The sequence below is a fragment of the Borostomias antarcticus genome (assembly GCF_949987555.1).
Source record: "Borostomias antarcticus genome assembly, chromosome: 29".
NCBI classification, from domain to species: Eukaryota; Metazoa; Chordata; class Actinopteri; order Stomiiformes; family Stomiidae; genus Borostomias; species Borostomias antarcticus.
Genome location: NC_140262.1, coordinates 4,661,828 through 4,676,090, shown reverse-complemented (window position 1 = coordinate 4,676,090; position 14,263 = coordinate 4,661,828). Strand labels below are relative to the sequence as shown.

The 14,263-nt window shown below is 46.6% G+C and overlaps 1 protein-coding gene across 2 annotated transcripts; it reads left to right on the top strand.

Annotated features, from left to right (window-relative positions):
- The first annotated feature begins 1,299 nt into the window (after positions 1–1,299).
- cUnh10orf88 (chromosome Un C10orf88 homolog) lies at positions 1,300–5,339 on the top strand. Of its 2 annotated transcripts, none has more exons than XM_084459983.1 (7): positions 1,300–1,567; positions 2,071–2,268; positions 2,613–2,682; positions 2,854–3,093; positions 3,431–3,653; positions 3,884–4,103; positions 4,944–5,339. In XM_084459983.1, exons 1-7 carry the CDS (start codon positions 1,410–1,412, stop codon positions 5,176–5,178), a joined length of 1,344 nt encoding a protein of 447 aa, XP_084316109.1. In that variant the 5' UTR covers positions 1,300–1,409; the 3' UTR covers positions 5,179–5,339. The 2 variants fall into 2 exon arrangements, with proteins under 2 accessions (XP_084316109.1, XP_084316108.1); XM_084459982.1 differs by having other exon boundaries at positions 3,827–4,103.
- The last annotated feature ends 8,924 nt before the right edge of the window (positions 5,340–14,263 follow it).

Genomic DNA, 14,263 nt, shown 5'->3' with positions numbered 1-14,263 from the left:
TAAACAATTCATTGCACTTTTATATTTTTATTATTACAAACTAATAAAATGTATTATGTTAAAATGTGCAAATTCACTCTCTGTGTAATGACAGGGTGTTATCACATATTGTCCTTTTTAAACTCCTCTTACAAACCAACCAACCAACCAACCAACCAACCAACAGAAAAGGAACTCAGTTCTTTTTGCGTTCACATTTTCAGTTCATTTGAAAGCTGTTCTCTTTCTGGTCCACTTCATCTCGGAGGGCGCCCAAGTCCCACTGGTCCCAATGGTTTGCTTTGTTAGTCACTTGTTTAGAAGGTGATTGACTTGTGAGTTCTAGCGTGTAGTACACCTATGTTAAATCAACTATTCTGAGACGCTTTGGATAAAAGTGTCTGCTAAATTACTAATTTAATGAATGTATATATATATATATATATAAACCTTTATACGTCTCAGCAATTTAGAATCTAACGAGTGATAACCACGATCTAACGAAAGCTGACTACATAAAATACCATTTGCTAAATTTAAGAGAGGTTTACTAATGTGTTAATATGTTTTTTTTAAAATGCAGTGATTTCATAAATTTATCAACAAGTTTGCCCCAGAAATACTGAAAATGACCAGGCTTCCATGCTGGTCGCCCAACGACATGCGTTACTTCAGAATTCTCCGATTACAACAGAAGTCTATGGAAGTGTCTTTCTCTCTCAATGGTTCTGAGTACCACTAAACCTAAAGGATCAGGATATCTATACCAAATCTCATGCATATATCCTTGTGTAAAATAGTTCAGGCCTTTCTGTAGAACTCTCTTCGACAAAGTAGTGGCATTTGGCAAATAACACAGAAATATTGTCAGGAATCCTTGAGAGAATCATCAGGTATGTACTATTCACTAGACATTTTATTAACTCAGCTTGTGGGGCGTAGCAACAGTAACTAAGGGGGGGCGGAACTTGTCTATTTCATTCAGGCAATGAACGGGCTGCCTTCCCTGTGGTCGGGGTCTTGACACTGATGTTGTAGCTGAGAATTGACGAGGAGTCAAAACAAATCATGTCCCTCCTCAGCAACCGAGGTGTGTGTTTTTATCTGGTTTAATAAACCAACTATTACTACATAATTTTAAGGATTCGTTTTTATCACTGTTGACCACCGGACGATATGGACCAGGACATTTTAGGGAGCTGTCTCTTAGTGACGTAGCAAGCTTCTCATATTCTTGCTTACAGGTTTATTGTCTAACAAACAAACTCACTGTTATGGACTGTTACTCGGCTATTATGGCAAGGCCGATGCTGGCTGGCTAGCTAACTAGGTTTCACTTGGTCTGCTGCTAATATAAAGTAATTAGTTAGATAAGCTAGTGAATTTAGCCATTGTTTGTATTGGCTAGCTGTACTGTAGGTAGAGAGGTCATGGCCAACACCCACATAAATACTGTTGAGTCTGGACCTGTCTCTGGACACACATCCTGGACATGTCCATCTGAGGGACAGCTTGCTGACATCCTCCTGCCCGTTCACATCACCTGCAACACCGACCTCAGGCAGGTGGACAGAGACACACCGAATGGGTAAGGTTCGGGTTTCCCTTCCTCAAACAAGGCACACACAATTCAAGATGTTAATGTTTAGGGAAATTGTCATGTACAATTAGACCACTGCCCTGCTCTTTGTGGGATATAGACTCATTGGGTCAAGAGATTCAGCTCTGCTCTTGTTCAAATAACTTCTTTCAGTGCGATTATGAGATTTATTACAATGTAGATTCAACACATGAAAACTGGCAAATAGCCTAATAAATCTATTTGAGTGTCCATGTTGACTAAACACGCGGAACAGGAAGAATGAAATAAAGAAGGACAACATTGTGAGGGGTGCAGTTAGGATAAATGTGCTTCTGTAACGGGACTGTGAGCTTCTGTAACTGGGCAGTGACAGTGATGTGCTTCAGTAGGCATACGGGTCAAGAAAATAACCTTTTTCAGTGCGATTATGAGATTTATTCCAATGTAGATTCTTCTACAAATGACAAATAAACTCTAAAACAAATGTATCTCTCTCTCTCCTCTCCCAGATGTATCCCAGTTCTCCTGGAGCAGGTGGAGGAGGGGTCTCCGTGTGTCGTTACGCTCCGCTGCGACCCCCAGCGCCCCGCCCTCATCTGCAGCCTCCTGGTGGTCAGCGAGGCTCGCATCGTGGAGGTCTACTCTCTGTCTGGAGACTACTGTGGTACCTGCCGTGGGGAGAGAGAGCCCGGCACACTGCAGCACAGGTAGCCGGACAGATCGGCTGTAGATCTGGAATATGTAGAGAGTGGGTCGTATGCCCACCTCCCTTGTTCTCTGTAAAGCGCATTGTGTTGCCTCTGGGTATGAAATGCGCTATACAAATAAAGCTTTGATTGATTGATTGATTGATCGGCCCCCTTTGGTCTCCGGTCTAGATGCTCAAACTGAAAGTACTTTTGGGTTGTCTGTAAGGACCTTCATCTGCAGAATGTTAGAAGAAGAGTTAGAGTTAGTATAGGAATGGATGTGGATAATGTGATTTCTTGCAAGTAAGTATGTATGATTCTTATAGTACGATTGTTCTGTCCTGTGTTCTCATGTTCTCCAGTGCAGACAGGGGGCCCTTCTACAGGAAACACCTGGCCCTCGAGTGCCCCTCCACAGGCTGTGAGGTCAAGGTAGGTTGGGGCTTCGCAATGCTGTGATTGCTATGACTTTGATTGCTATGAATGTCTCCATATTCACGTCAGACGTCTTGCTAACTTCAGTGGGTCTGTGTGTGTGTGTGTGTGTGTGTGTGTGTGTGTGTGTGTGTGTGTGTGTGTGTGTGTGTGTGTGTGTTTCCCCAGCTGTTGTCCCTGGGCGGGCGGGCCAGTGTGGTGGTGGTGAGGGTAGTACTGGGGCTACGGCCCCTGAAGCCAGCAGACAGCTCAGTCCCCAGCCTGGGGCCTGGACCGGGCCTGGGCTTGGGCTTGGGTCTGGGCCAGAGCATCGACATGGAGCGCGTTCAGTCCATGGTTCAGGAGATGGGAACCAGCCTCTCACCCGGGGCTCAGAGTCTGATGGACATGGTGCAGTTCCAGCAGACGGTAATCTGTCCTCTATCGACCAGTCAAGGTTCTGTATAGTCAAGGTTGATTTATGCTTCAGTAATAAAGAAAATAAAACCAGATTACTATTTAATAGTCTGTAGCATGAAGAAAGCTCTGTGTTTTTCTCAAGTTACTGTTGGATAAATGTGGGTGGAAGTTGAATTTCCAACCCCCAGCTAGCCTAGAACAGACAAAGGACAATTGTTGTATTGTATGTAAACACAGCTCTTTTGTGTCTCACCAAACAATGAACATTTTACTCAAATCATCCGTCTCCCAGTGGGCATTCACTCCTGACCTCCTACGATACTAACATGTGACTGCTGACTCCCAGAACCAGAAGGGCATGCTAGGAGGCTTCTTGCCCCTCTTCATGGGCAGTGGAGCCTTCTCTGCCCTGGCTAGAGGAACCACCAGACCCCCTGGAGCCGCAAGCACCATGACCCAGCCTCCAGGCAGCACCAGGCCCACAGAGCCAAGCCAGTTGCCCCAGAACGGAGCCCTGTCAGCGGGGGAGTCTGACTCTGGAGCCTCTAGTTATGCTTCCCATGATGGAGGTAAGAAAAATTAAATCTCTCTTGATTTTTGTATAGTTATATATATATATATATATATATATATATATATATATATATATACAACTCACGATTTTGGCTTATCTTTTGAGATTCCTCAACACTCTTCGCTTATATATTTCAAGGTTAGCGTAACGCGTACGTGTCCTGCTTAGCTTTGCATCCCAGCGAGAGCCCAGGTCTGCATCCACTGACCCAGAAAACCTCCACAGGTACTGGCCCCGCCTCCTCCTCCGGCAGCCATAGCAACCACACCAGGCTGGCTGATATGATGTCACCCTTCCTGACCGGACAGGGACGGGGTGGCTGCCTCGGCCCCCTCAGCCCCGACCTCCTCCCCGTGCTGCAGAGCGTGTGCGGTCAGGTGACACAGCTACGCATCATCGATGACGCCGCCACCAAGGAGGAGGCGAGGAAAGCCAGCGGGCCGTGGTGAGTGGGCGGTCAGATCAAAACGGCCGTGTAAAAAAAAAAAAAAAAAAACAGCCCGATAAAACCGTCCTGGCCACTGCGTCCCTTTTGGTGTGGGAGGGAAGCCTGGGATGTGAAGTCCAGACAGGCGTGTTAGAGTCGGGTGGGAGATGTAGTCCAGATGGGTCTGAGGCAAGTGGTGGGCGGCTGTGATCTAGGAGCTGACCGGGCCTGTGTCTGTCCATCCTGGGACACGGCAGGTGTAGTTAAGCGCTGCTACAGGATTCGCTGTGGCGAGTTTGTTTTCAAAGTTGCCGGTTTAGCGGCGACCGCAAACCTGAGCTGCTGAGGTGCGGTGAGTTCAGACACGCATAACGACCAACTCTCTTCTTCTCCCTCTCCTTCTCTCGCTCACCTCCTTCGGCTCTGTCCCTCTCGATAACCCCTCACCTCTCTGTCCCTCTCAATAACCCCTCACCTCTCTGTCCCTCTCAATAACCCCTCACCTCTCTGTCCCTCTCAATAACCCCTCACCTCTCTGTCCCTCTCAATAACTCCTCACCTCTCTGTCCCTCTCAATAACCCCTCACCTCTCTGTCCCTCTCAATAACCCCTCACCTCTGTCCCTCTCAATAACCCCTCACCTCTCTGTCCCTCTCAATAACCCCTCACCTCTCTGTCCCTCTCAATAACCCCTCACCTCTCTGTCCCTCTCAATAACCCCTCACCTCTGTCCCTCTCAATAACCCCTCACCTCTCTGTCCCTCTCAATAACCCCTCACCTCTCTGTCCCTCTCAATAACCCCTCACCTCTCTGTCCCTCTCAATAACCCCTCACCTCTCTTTCACTCTGCCCCCCAGTGAGGAGGGGGGCTGCTGCAGGGCTCTGGAGGAGCTGATGGGGCGTCGTCTGGAGCAGATGGAGACGAGGCTGAAGGAGCACCTGGACCGTCGTCTAGACGCCCTGGAGCTCCGGCTGCAGACGGCCCTGCTACAGGCCCTGCCCCTGGTCACCCTCGGCCAGCAGGCCAAGACCGGCCAGACCCCCCCTGACCACATACAGCCGGTCCAGCCCGAGCCCCTGAACGGACTCTAACCCCACTCTCCTGGACCCCCTCTCTCCTGGACCCATCTACGTATCCAGACTCCTCATCAACCCCAGTCACGAGCTAAACGTTAGTCGCAAGGCCCAGCCCTAACCCTATCCCCTGCTCCATGCCTGGTATCCCCTGCACTGACTCCATCATTGACCTTTACTGACCCCAGCTCTGACACTGGCCCGGTTGTGATACTGGCCCGATAAGGTCCTGGTTCTGGTACCGGCCTAGGTCCTCATCTCACCTGACCCTGACTGCTAAACCCGGACTACGGTTTTACTGTTTGTAACTTAATGTCTGTCTTTCTGTCCAGGTGAATGAAATGTCTTATATGTTCTGTACAGTCACCAATGTTTTTTTTGCTAACTGGAACTCAACAATGTTGTACTGATGAACTGTATGAGCAAGAGTGAACATTAAATATATTTATATACTAGTCTTGGTGTGCTAGTCTGTCATTGTAACCATTTATCGGGAGGGGGAGGCTGAAGGGGGGTGGGTTGGTAGGGAGGGGGCCCCTCTACACATCCAGGCCCAGGGGCCCATGTTATCATCCGTCTATGACGCGCGCGGTATGTTGGTATGTTCATGTTTTATTCTAATTTGTAGCGACTGGCGAGACTATACAGGATACCAGCGGGCTGACCGGAAACCAAGCAAAGAGACAAACCTCCTCTTCCCCGAGGAGAGCGTGGTGGCGCGAGGCCTTGCTGTGAGCCTAGCAGCCCACATGCCTTACAATGAACTCACTGATGTGAGAATGGCACCATCTTCTGGACATAGGTGAATTTGTGATACCATTGCGATCCAATGATACAATTTGATCATTTAAATGTGTAATCCATTTTTGGGAGGAAAAAGTAAATAGTAATAATCATAATAATAATAATAATAAAAAAAACATTTAAAAAAACAGCCGTGAATGTGAGGGCATTATGGTGTGCTTTATTTTCTTCTTCTTTTTTTTTGTAAACTAGCCATTTGTCCAGGGCTGCGCCAGGCATATGGAGGGGACTCAGTTCTCTGTTCTCAACCCCTCGCTCTTTGGTTTACTTACCCTCTTCAGCCAGCAGGTGGGGTAAGAGAGCAACGTCAAACACAGACAGGGACCTGATGCTCGGCTTACAGAGTGCTAGTAAAGTCACTATACAGTATCATTACTGACAATTCCTTCACCGATTTAAGATTAAACTAAAGAAGCACAGCGATTTGAAATATTGAAGAATTAATTGGACATCCCATATTCAAGGCTCCTTACATAGAAACCATCACCATGAAATGAATAAGACTTAAGCCTACACTGCCCATGTAAACCAGAGTAGCCTATAGCGTCACAAGACCCATCTGTGCCGCTTCCTTTGTCAGAGGTGAGGTACAAAGTTTAGAGGGGCCCAGGGTGTCGCCAGGAATTCTGGATCCCCCCGAGGAGAGCCTGGTGACACGAGTTTAGGCCCTGACATCACAGAGTCACTGATGGGGTCCCACGAATAGAAAGGCTGGTTATTTGACACTTTGACGGAAGCACATTTTATTTCTCACCAGATCATTGTATTGATTGTAGTTTTCTTAGAATGCATAGCAACTTGGGCAATGAAAGCCCTACGCACAATCAGATATGGGCCCCCCGGCCCCCTACTACCCCGGGGAACCCTGAATCAACCCCTTCCCCATTTCCGAGGCCCCTGGAGGAAGAACCAGATGCCATGTGTTGAATGACACTACCCAGCCTGCCCTGCCACCACCTCGGTATGCTGTACCCAGAAGCTCTCTCTGTCACCCCAGTAAAGCTGAGGATACACAAGATATTATGCCCGATTTTATACACGATTCACAATCCTGCCGAGTCTGTCCTAGTCAGCAGCAGTCTGCACTAGTTGGGGGTTGTCGGAGTGGCAATTTGGCACAGCAATCTGTAGGCTATGTGTATGAGGGGTAGCCTACAGATTTAAATCGGCGAGTGTATGATGAGAACAGACTTCTCTCGGTCCGAGTCGGAGCGAGTCGGAGCGAGTCGGAGCATATCAAACCTGTTTGATATTTATGAGCAGATTCTGGACGCAATCGTGGTGTAAATTCGTCACCTCCGTTCGTTAAATGTGCGACAGTTTTTCAGCTGTCATACAAAAATCATCAGAAGCCAGTCGCCTAGTGTATACTCAGTCAAGTCTTCTAGTGTATAGGAGGCTTAACTTGTCACACCTGCAAGTAATAAGGTGACTGATTGGGAAGCATGTGACCGTGCATGCTCGCGCGTGCGGGGAGGGGGAGCGCGTGCTCTGGTGTTGATATCTCGAGCTATAGGATCCTCTAGTTCTACATCTACTGGACCAGAAGGATATTCTCCTCTCCAAAACATCCCGTTTGTCTAGTACCATAGACTCTCCCTCCTTATCAGGTAGGCAAATGTAGAACATTTCCACCCGTGCCAGAGACGCTCAGATGTATGCGGACTGCGGTAGTGATAACAGTGGAGGCTGCAGTAGACGCGTGCTGTATATATTAATATCTCATCACTGATAGCCCGGTCCAGACAAGCATGCAGTAAACGGACAGGCTACTGTACTTCTACTGTACGATAGGCTACCTATAGGTGACATGCATGTCCTACATAGGTCGCTATTGCGTCACGTTCCTTTGCGTTTTAGGCTGATTATTGATGGGAACTGCATCCGACGTGACAGATATTATTGGAGAGAGGAATAACTTGTGTCAGTCCATTGCACCAATGAAAAGACACGTACCTGTAGGCTTCGCAACCTCTTAAAAGGTCATAGTGCGCGGTGATTAAGCAGTTTGATGAACGTTAAGTATTTGTGATTCAGTGTAATGCATTAATAAACATTGTAACATGGATGTAGCCTATCAACTAAGTGTTGTCTAGGGGAAAAGTTAGATGAAACGACCATCTGATCCAGCTAAAAGATTGTGAGCTACTGTAGCCTAGGAGAATCGCTGATGACTATATGTAGGCCTAATAGAGACAATGATAGTGTATCATACAGTAGGCCTATACTAGCAAGCTATATACCACCATTTTGACCTAGGCTATGGATCACCACAGGAAAGATTGTGCCAGTCCAAATGTTAATTGATTTAATGCATGAGCAGGTAGCCATTGTTTTCCTCGTGAGTTGAATGTTTAAGATAATTGCCATTCAACTCTTGACTATGTCTAGACCACTGGCCTTAATACTACACTGGCCTATAGCATGGAGAGTATGGCCTATATGTTTCATCAAATGCCATATTACACACTATTGCTCCTGTAGATGCACACAGCAGTGAAGTAAAGAAAATCAAAACAATGAATTGCCATACTGCATCCCCAGAGATTTTGGCAACGATTTTCTCCCTTAATTTGTTCACAAAATGCCTTCCTTGCTGGTAAACGATTATTCTTGGAAAGCTGTAGCATTTATCATTTACTATAGCCTAGTGACCGCCTCATCACTTGTATATTCTAACATTTGAGCATGGCAAGTGTGCATGTAGACAGTATGACATGCTGTTACTGCTGTTGATGCTCACACACACCATCGCTGCTCCTATAGAGGAGCAGGACACATGACCACTATAAGACTGTCAAATGTCACCTAGCATGAGAGCAGATCTCTCTCCTACAGCCAAGGGCAGCTGGAAGGATTCTGTCTTCATTAGCTTCCAGTTTATGATTCCCTTCCCCAGGGCTCTGGTCCAGGCGGCCCTATCTGGCTATTAGCTGTGTAATGGGATGATACGCACACACACACGCACACACACACACACACACACACACACACACACACACACACACACACACACACACACACACCTCCTCCATCACCTTAGTAGTTCTGCTTGCCACCTCATTTCCCTATGGAATGAATTTTTCCAGTAACACCACAGCCGTGGTTCAGTTATACATCGTTCAACATTGACTGCAGATGTGCGAGGAGGGAGAGAGGGAGGATCGTTGTAGTACTTCTTGAAGAGATGAGTTTTGAGCCTGCGACAAAAGACGGGCAGCGACTATGCTGTCCTGACGTCAGTGGGCAGTTCGTTCCACCACTGCGGGGCCAGGACAGAGAAGAGCCGTGACTATGATGTCCATCGACCACAGGGGCCTCGTTAGTGAAATGCTTCAACCATTAATGCTTCAACCGCTCAAGCTAAAGTACAGTAGAATCAATGTGTAGCATGGGCCAATTTAGAACCCATTCAATTTTGCCGTGAAATGCATTCAGGGGCGGAGGTCTGTACTCTCTGAGCATCATTTCTAGTTGTTGTTTTTTTTAATCAGCAAGTGCTCATTTATTATCCAGAATATGTTTTTGGGGGTGGGTGTATTAGCATAAGACTGGGCAGTTATACCAGTGATGGCAAGCATTTAGCATTTTACAATCCTGCTACTGTATCTTCTCCCATAATGAGGAGCTGCTAGGACAGAAGATGAAGCCTTCTTGGCTCTGCTGCAGATGGAACGCCTGGCAGTGGCCTGGATAACTGTGATTAATGAAACTCAGACCTGTTAAAGAGACACTCTTTTCTTATTAGCTGCTGCTGAAATGTCTCTTCTTGCTGTTTTTTATAGGCCTTGTATTGGCCAATTCAGCTCAATTTAACCTTATTTATATAAGGAGGAGGAAAGTGGAATCCAGGAGGATGAAACTTGCTGGCCATTGCCACAGACACCATGAACTCCCAGCCAGCAAGCTGGTGCTCTGGGAGCCAACACACCGATTAAGAGGACGTCCCACACCAACATACGTGGATGTACTGAGGAGGAACGCAGGAGTGGAGAGTTCTGCGGAACTGGCTGGATGTACTGCATGGAAGACCGAGATGATTATATACTTTAGCGCGTCTTACCGTATACAGTCACAGATCAGGGGTGCGTTCAAACATAGCGAACGTTTGCGAACGTTAGTGAACTATTTTCCAGAAGTCCAACAACAAAACACCACTCGGGTTCAGATCGTGGTGGCCATGCCTCCCAATCACGCCCCTCCAAGTTTCTCCATCATTGCCCACGTGTGCATTGAAGTCCCCCAATAGGACAGTGGAGTCCCCTGCAGGAGCCCCAAATAGGACTCCACTTAGGGTCTGCAGGAAGGCTGAGTACTCTGAACTGCTGTTCGGTGCATAAGCACAAACCACAGTCAGAGTCCCCCCCCCCACAGTCCTAAGGCGCAGGGAGGCGACCCTCTCGTCCACTGGGGTGAACTCCAGCACAGAGGCGCTCCAGACGAGGGCCCCGGACTTCCTCTGGGCCGGGTCTCCCTTCCTCTTAGGTCTTGGTCCATCAGGGTTCTTACCTGTGACCCCAGGTAGGGGGGCTAGGGGGTACTACCACTTGCCCAAGGTGGACCCCCAGACTAGTGGAGGAAAGGAGGCGTCTTACTTCTCCATTCTAGTTTGCAAAGTTAAGAGCAGTATCTTAAAATCAACGCCATCAGTGGAGAGGGAGCAACACAGGTGATTATGGTGGTATTTTCTCATTAGCATCCAGGCTGCTGCGTTTGGAGGCTCTTCACAGATGACGTGAGACAAGAAGCGAGCAGCGCTTTACAACTGAGACGAGGATACGAACGCCTGGACTAGCTTCTCAGCATCCTGCACTGGCGTCATATTTCATATTTTTGAGTTTGGCAATATTCCATATGGAAACATGCCACTCTAGAAATGTTGTTTTAATATGCCAGAGTGAGCAAATGAGTGAGGAGTTTTCACTTGCACTCTTCTTGGCCCGCATTAGATGTTTGTCACATTTCAAGTGCCAGTAATTGATTTGCTCTGCCGTTTGATAGTTACCCTGTTGAGAGTTCTGTGTAATAGCCGATCGATGTCACTCAGGGATAAATTAAATTCAAACTACAAGCTAATGCTGAAATGCCCTGTTGTACCGCATGTACTGATTTGATACAGTTGATGGGTGTAGCCTATAATACAGTTAGACATAAATAGCAATTCAATCCATTCTTGACCTTAGGGCACCTGTACGGTATTTGTCCACCACAGTTCATTTGAGGTTTAATGCAGTAGAGAGGCACACGCCTGACTCTCCTCAGAAGCTCATTAGCAGTGACATTTACAAAATTGACCAGTTTATTTTTAAAAACCCTTCATTTGGGTTCAACAACAGTGATATTGTTTGTCTTTGTGGATGACTGTGGAGCGGATGAGGTAGTCTACAGTAACTCACTGGAAGCAATCAAGATAATCCTGTAATTTGATTGCTTTAACGTCGTTTGTTTGAAATAGAACACTGTACATGATTGGGGGTGGGGGGCTTAGAGCTGATCAAGCTCCCAGGCTTAAACCCTTGTCCACATCTGCTCCAGGACTGCTGACTCGGCTCTGATGTGAACGCTGGCTTGGTGTGTTTGGTGCAGTCTGCAGAGATGAGCTTGTGATAAGCTACTTTTTTGTCAGTTAGCTTGTTATTGGCACCCTAATCCTGAGCTCTTGTGTTGAATGTGGAGAGGATCGGCTGCTGTCTGATTAATGTTGTTTGACGGAGCAATTCCTGGAATGTGGCAACAGAAACAATAATGTCGGGGCAACAAATCTGTTGAACGATGAGTATCCGTCAGGCGAACGCTGTAGTAAGCTGCTTAGTAGGAAGTTAGTGAGCATCATTTCCTGTCTGCTCAGTGGTCAGGATGAGAGGATATCGAGCTCTTTCCAGACCACTGTTTCCAGAACCCCACAGGCTGGATTGCGTGTCTGTTGAGACGCAGGGCTGTGAGACATGTGCTCCTGAGACGGGGTATGTCTGGATGAGTGAGCTGTCCTGATAGAGATGCCCTGCTACCCTGCAGCTTCCCCCTGTCCAGAATGGTAATCGTTTTCGAGTAACTGTGAGAAAACACTAGTGGGATTTGCAGGAACACCTTGTTGACACAAGGGGCATGTTTGTGAGTTCCTGAAGGTCGTTAGAGGAGGAGAAAGCTGTGGATTCAGCAGATACTGTTTATCTAAGGTGTAAATCCTCAGTGGTCATGCGCCATCATCCTCCTCGCTGCTGTCTGCTGGTCACTGAATCCTGCTAGACGCTTAGAATATCACACACATACACACACACATACACACACACACACACACACACACACACACACACATACAGTACACACACACACACACACACACACTTATACAGTACACACACACACATACAGTTCACACACACACACACACACATACAGTACACACACACACACATACAGTGCACACGCACACACACACATACAGTACACACACACACACATACACACACACATACAGTACACACGCACGCACACACACATACAGTACACACGCACACACACACACACATACAGTACACACGCACACACAAACCCAGCCCAGTCCTCTGTGTCGGTCTGCCAGTGTGGATCACCCCTCACCCCTGACGTTGTCCATCTGTCTCTGACCAGACAGCTGCCGAGTCTGGCTTCACTCTGTCTGCCTCTCCGACCTTTGACCCAGACTCTGGACCACAGCGCACAATACAAATGGACCAGTCTGTTATAACGGGCTACTCAGTAATTACAGCATCACTGCTCCTTGCTATTCTCAGTCAGGTGCTTTTGATCAGACGTTATTGTTACACCAAATGGACTTTACTGTATGTACAGTGTGCACACTTTGCCCAAACATTGCTTAGAAAAGAGAGGGCACTTTGCCCAAGCATTGCTTTGAAATTATCTTTAATATTTCAAACAGCCCAAAGTCATCTTTCTGTAATGAATGTCTTTGGCGCCCTACATGTCTTTTTACAGCGATGCTGCATTAGTCTCTCAATATTATGATTCTACGTTCTGCACGTCTTGTTTCTTTACATACTGCACTATAAAACACTTTGTGGGACCTCATCTCACTTTGAATTAATAAGTCTCATGGGCCTAAATAAACACCTTTATTACTTCTGTTTAATGAGAAAATGCATTCCCTACTACTGTATCTTGAATTATTAAACCATGTTCATTCAACATGGTACTTACAGCATGAATGAATGATTTTATTTTAGTGTCCGGCCGCTCCCAACATTACCCATCCCATTCAGACACACAAAAAAATGAAGTGCCATCACGCTGAAATGTTCATTATGTTCCACCTCCAAGGATAACCGCTAACCTGTGATTGTAAGGAGAGAAAAAAGAACGCTGCTCTACCTTGGCTCAGAATGTATTTAAAACAGAGAGGGGCTTATTTAAAACACAGGGGCTCATTGCAAGGCGGTGTTTGTGTCCACGTAAGCAAGAGAGTCGGCTAAAAATAGACCCGCTGAAAATCTCCAGTACGCTCTTCAAAAAGATGTGTTGCTTTTTACACACTAATGTATCTATATAAGGACTACACATTCTGTTATGTTTGACACAATCAATGTGTTAGAAAATCCAACACAGCTAACACACTAAAATAAATATAATAAATATATATGTAATATATATAATAAATAAAATTCTCTACACAGTAGTTATGTTAGCTGTGTAAAAGTATCAACTATTGTGTTGAGAGTTTTAATTCTCCACAGTGATTGTGTCAAATATATAAACACAAATGTGAAGTCCTAATATAGACACATTAGTGTGTAAAAAATAACACATCCTTTTAAAGAGTGAAAGTTAAAACGCCTTTATTCTTGTGGCTCTGCCATAGTGGGGCTCATCCAACGCATTTCCGAATCAGTTGCCTTATCCAGGATACAAGGCCGGCCAGTAGAGACCAGTCTTTAGCCTACAGTACCCTCTCTTGCTTATAATCGGTAACCCTGGGAAAGCCCTTTCACCAACATTTGACAGTCTGCATAGTACATTCACTACAAAGTATGGTACACTACAAGTAGGTACATCACAGGCTAAAAGAGGTGTACTGTCTATGTGTGTGTGTGTGTGTGTGTGTGTGTGTGTGTGTGTGTGTGTGTGTGTGTGTAAGTGTGTGTGTGTTGGGGGAGGAGGGGGATTCAAGTTCATGCGTTCCCCAGTCAGAGTCTATTCCACAGAAGCCCTGCTGGTCAGTGTCTGGCTGGTTCTTCTCCAGTTCTTCTCACGCCTGCCGACTCCCCCTTGAACTCTCTCCTACAGCCGCGTCTCTCCCTCGAAC

Coding starts and splice junctions, on each gene's coding strand:
- cUnh10orf88 (XM_084459982.1), top strand. CDS start 1,410: ATGGCCAACACCCACATAAATACTGTTGAGTCTGGACCTGTCTCTGGA. Junction 2,683..2,853: donor CCACAGGCTGTGAGGTCAAG/GTAGGTTGGGGC, acceptor GTGTTTCCCCAG/CTGTTGTCCCTGGGCGGGCG. Junction 3,654..3,826: donor TTATGCTTCCCATGATGGAG/GTAAGAAAAATT, acceptor TGTCCTGCTTAG/CTTTGCATCCCAGCGAGAGC.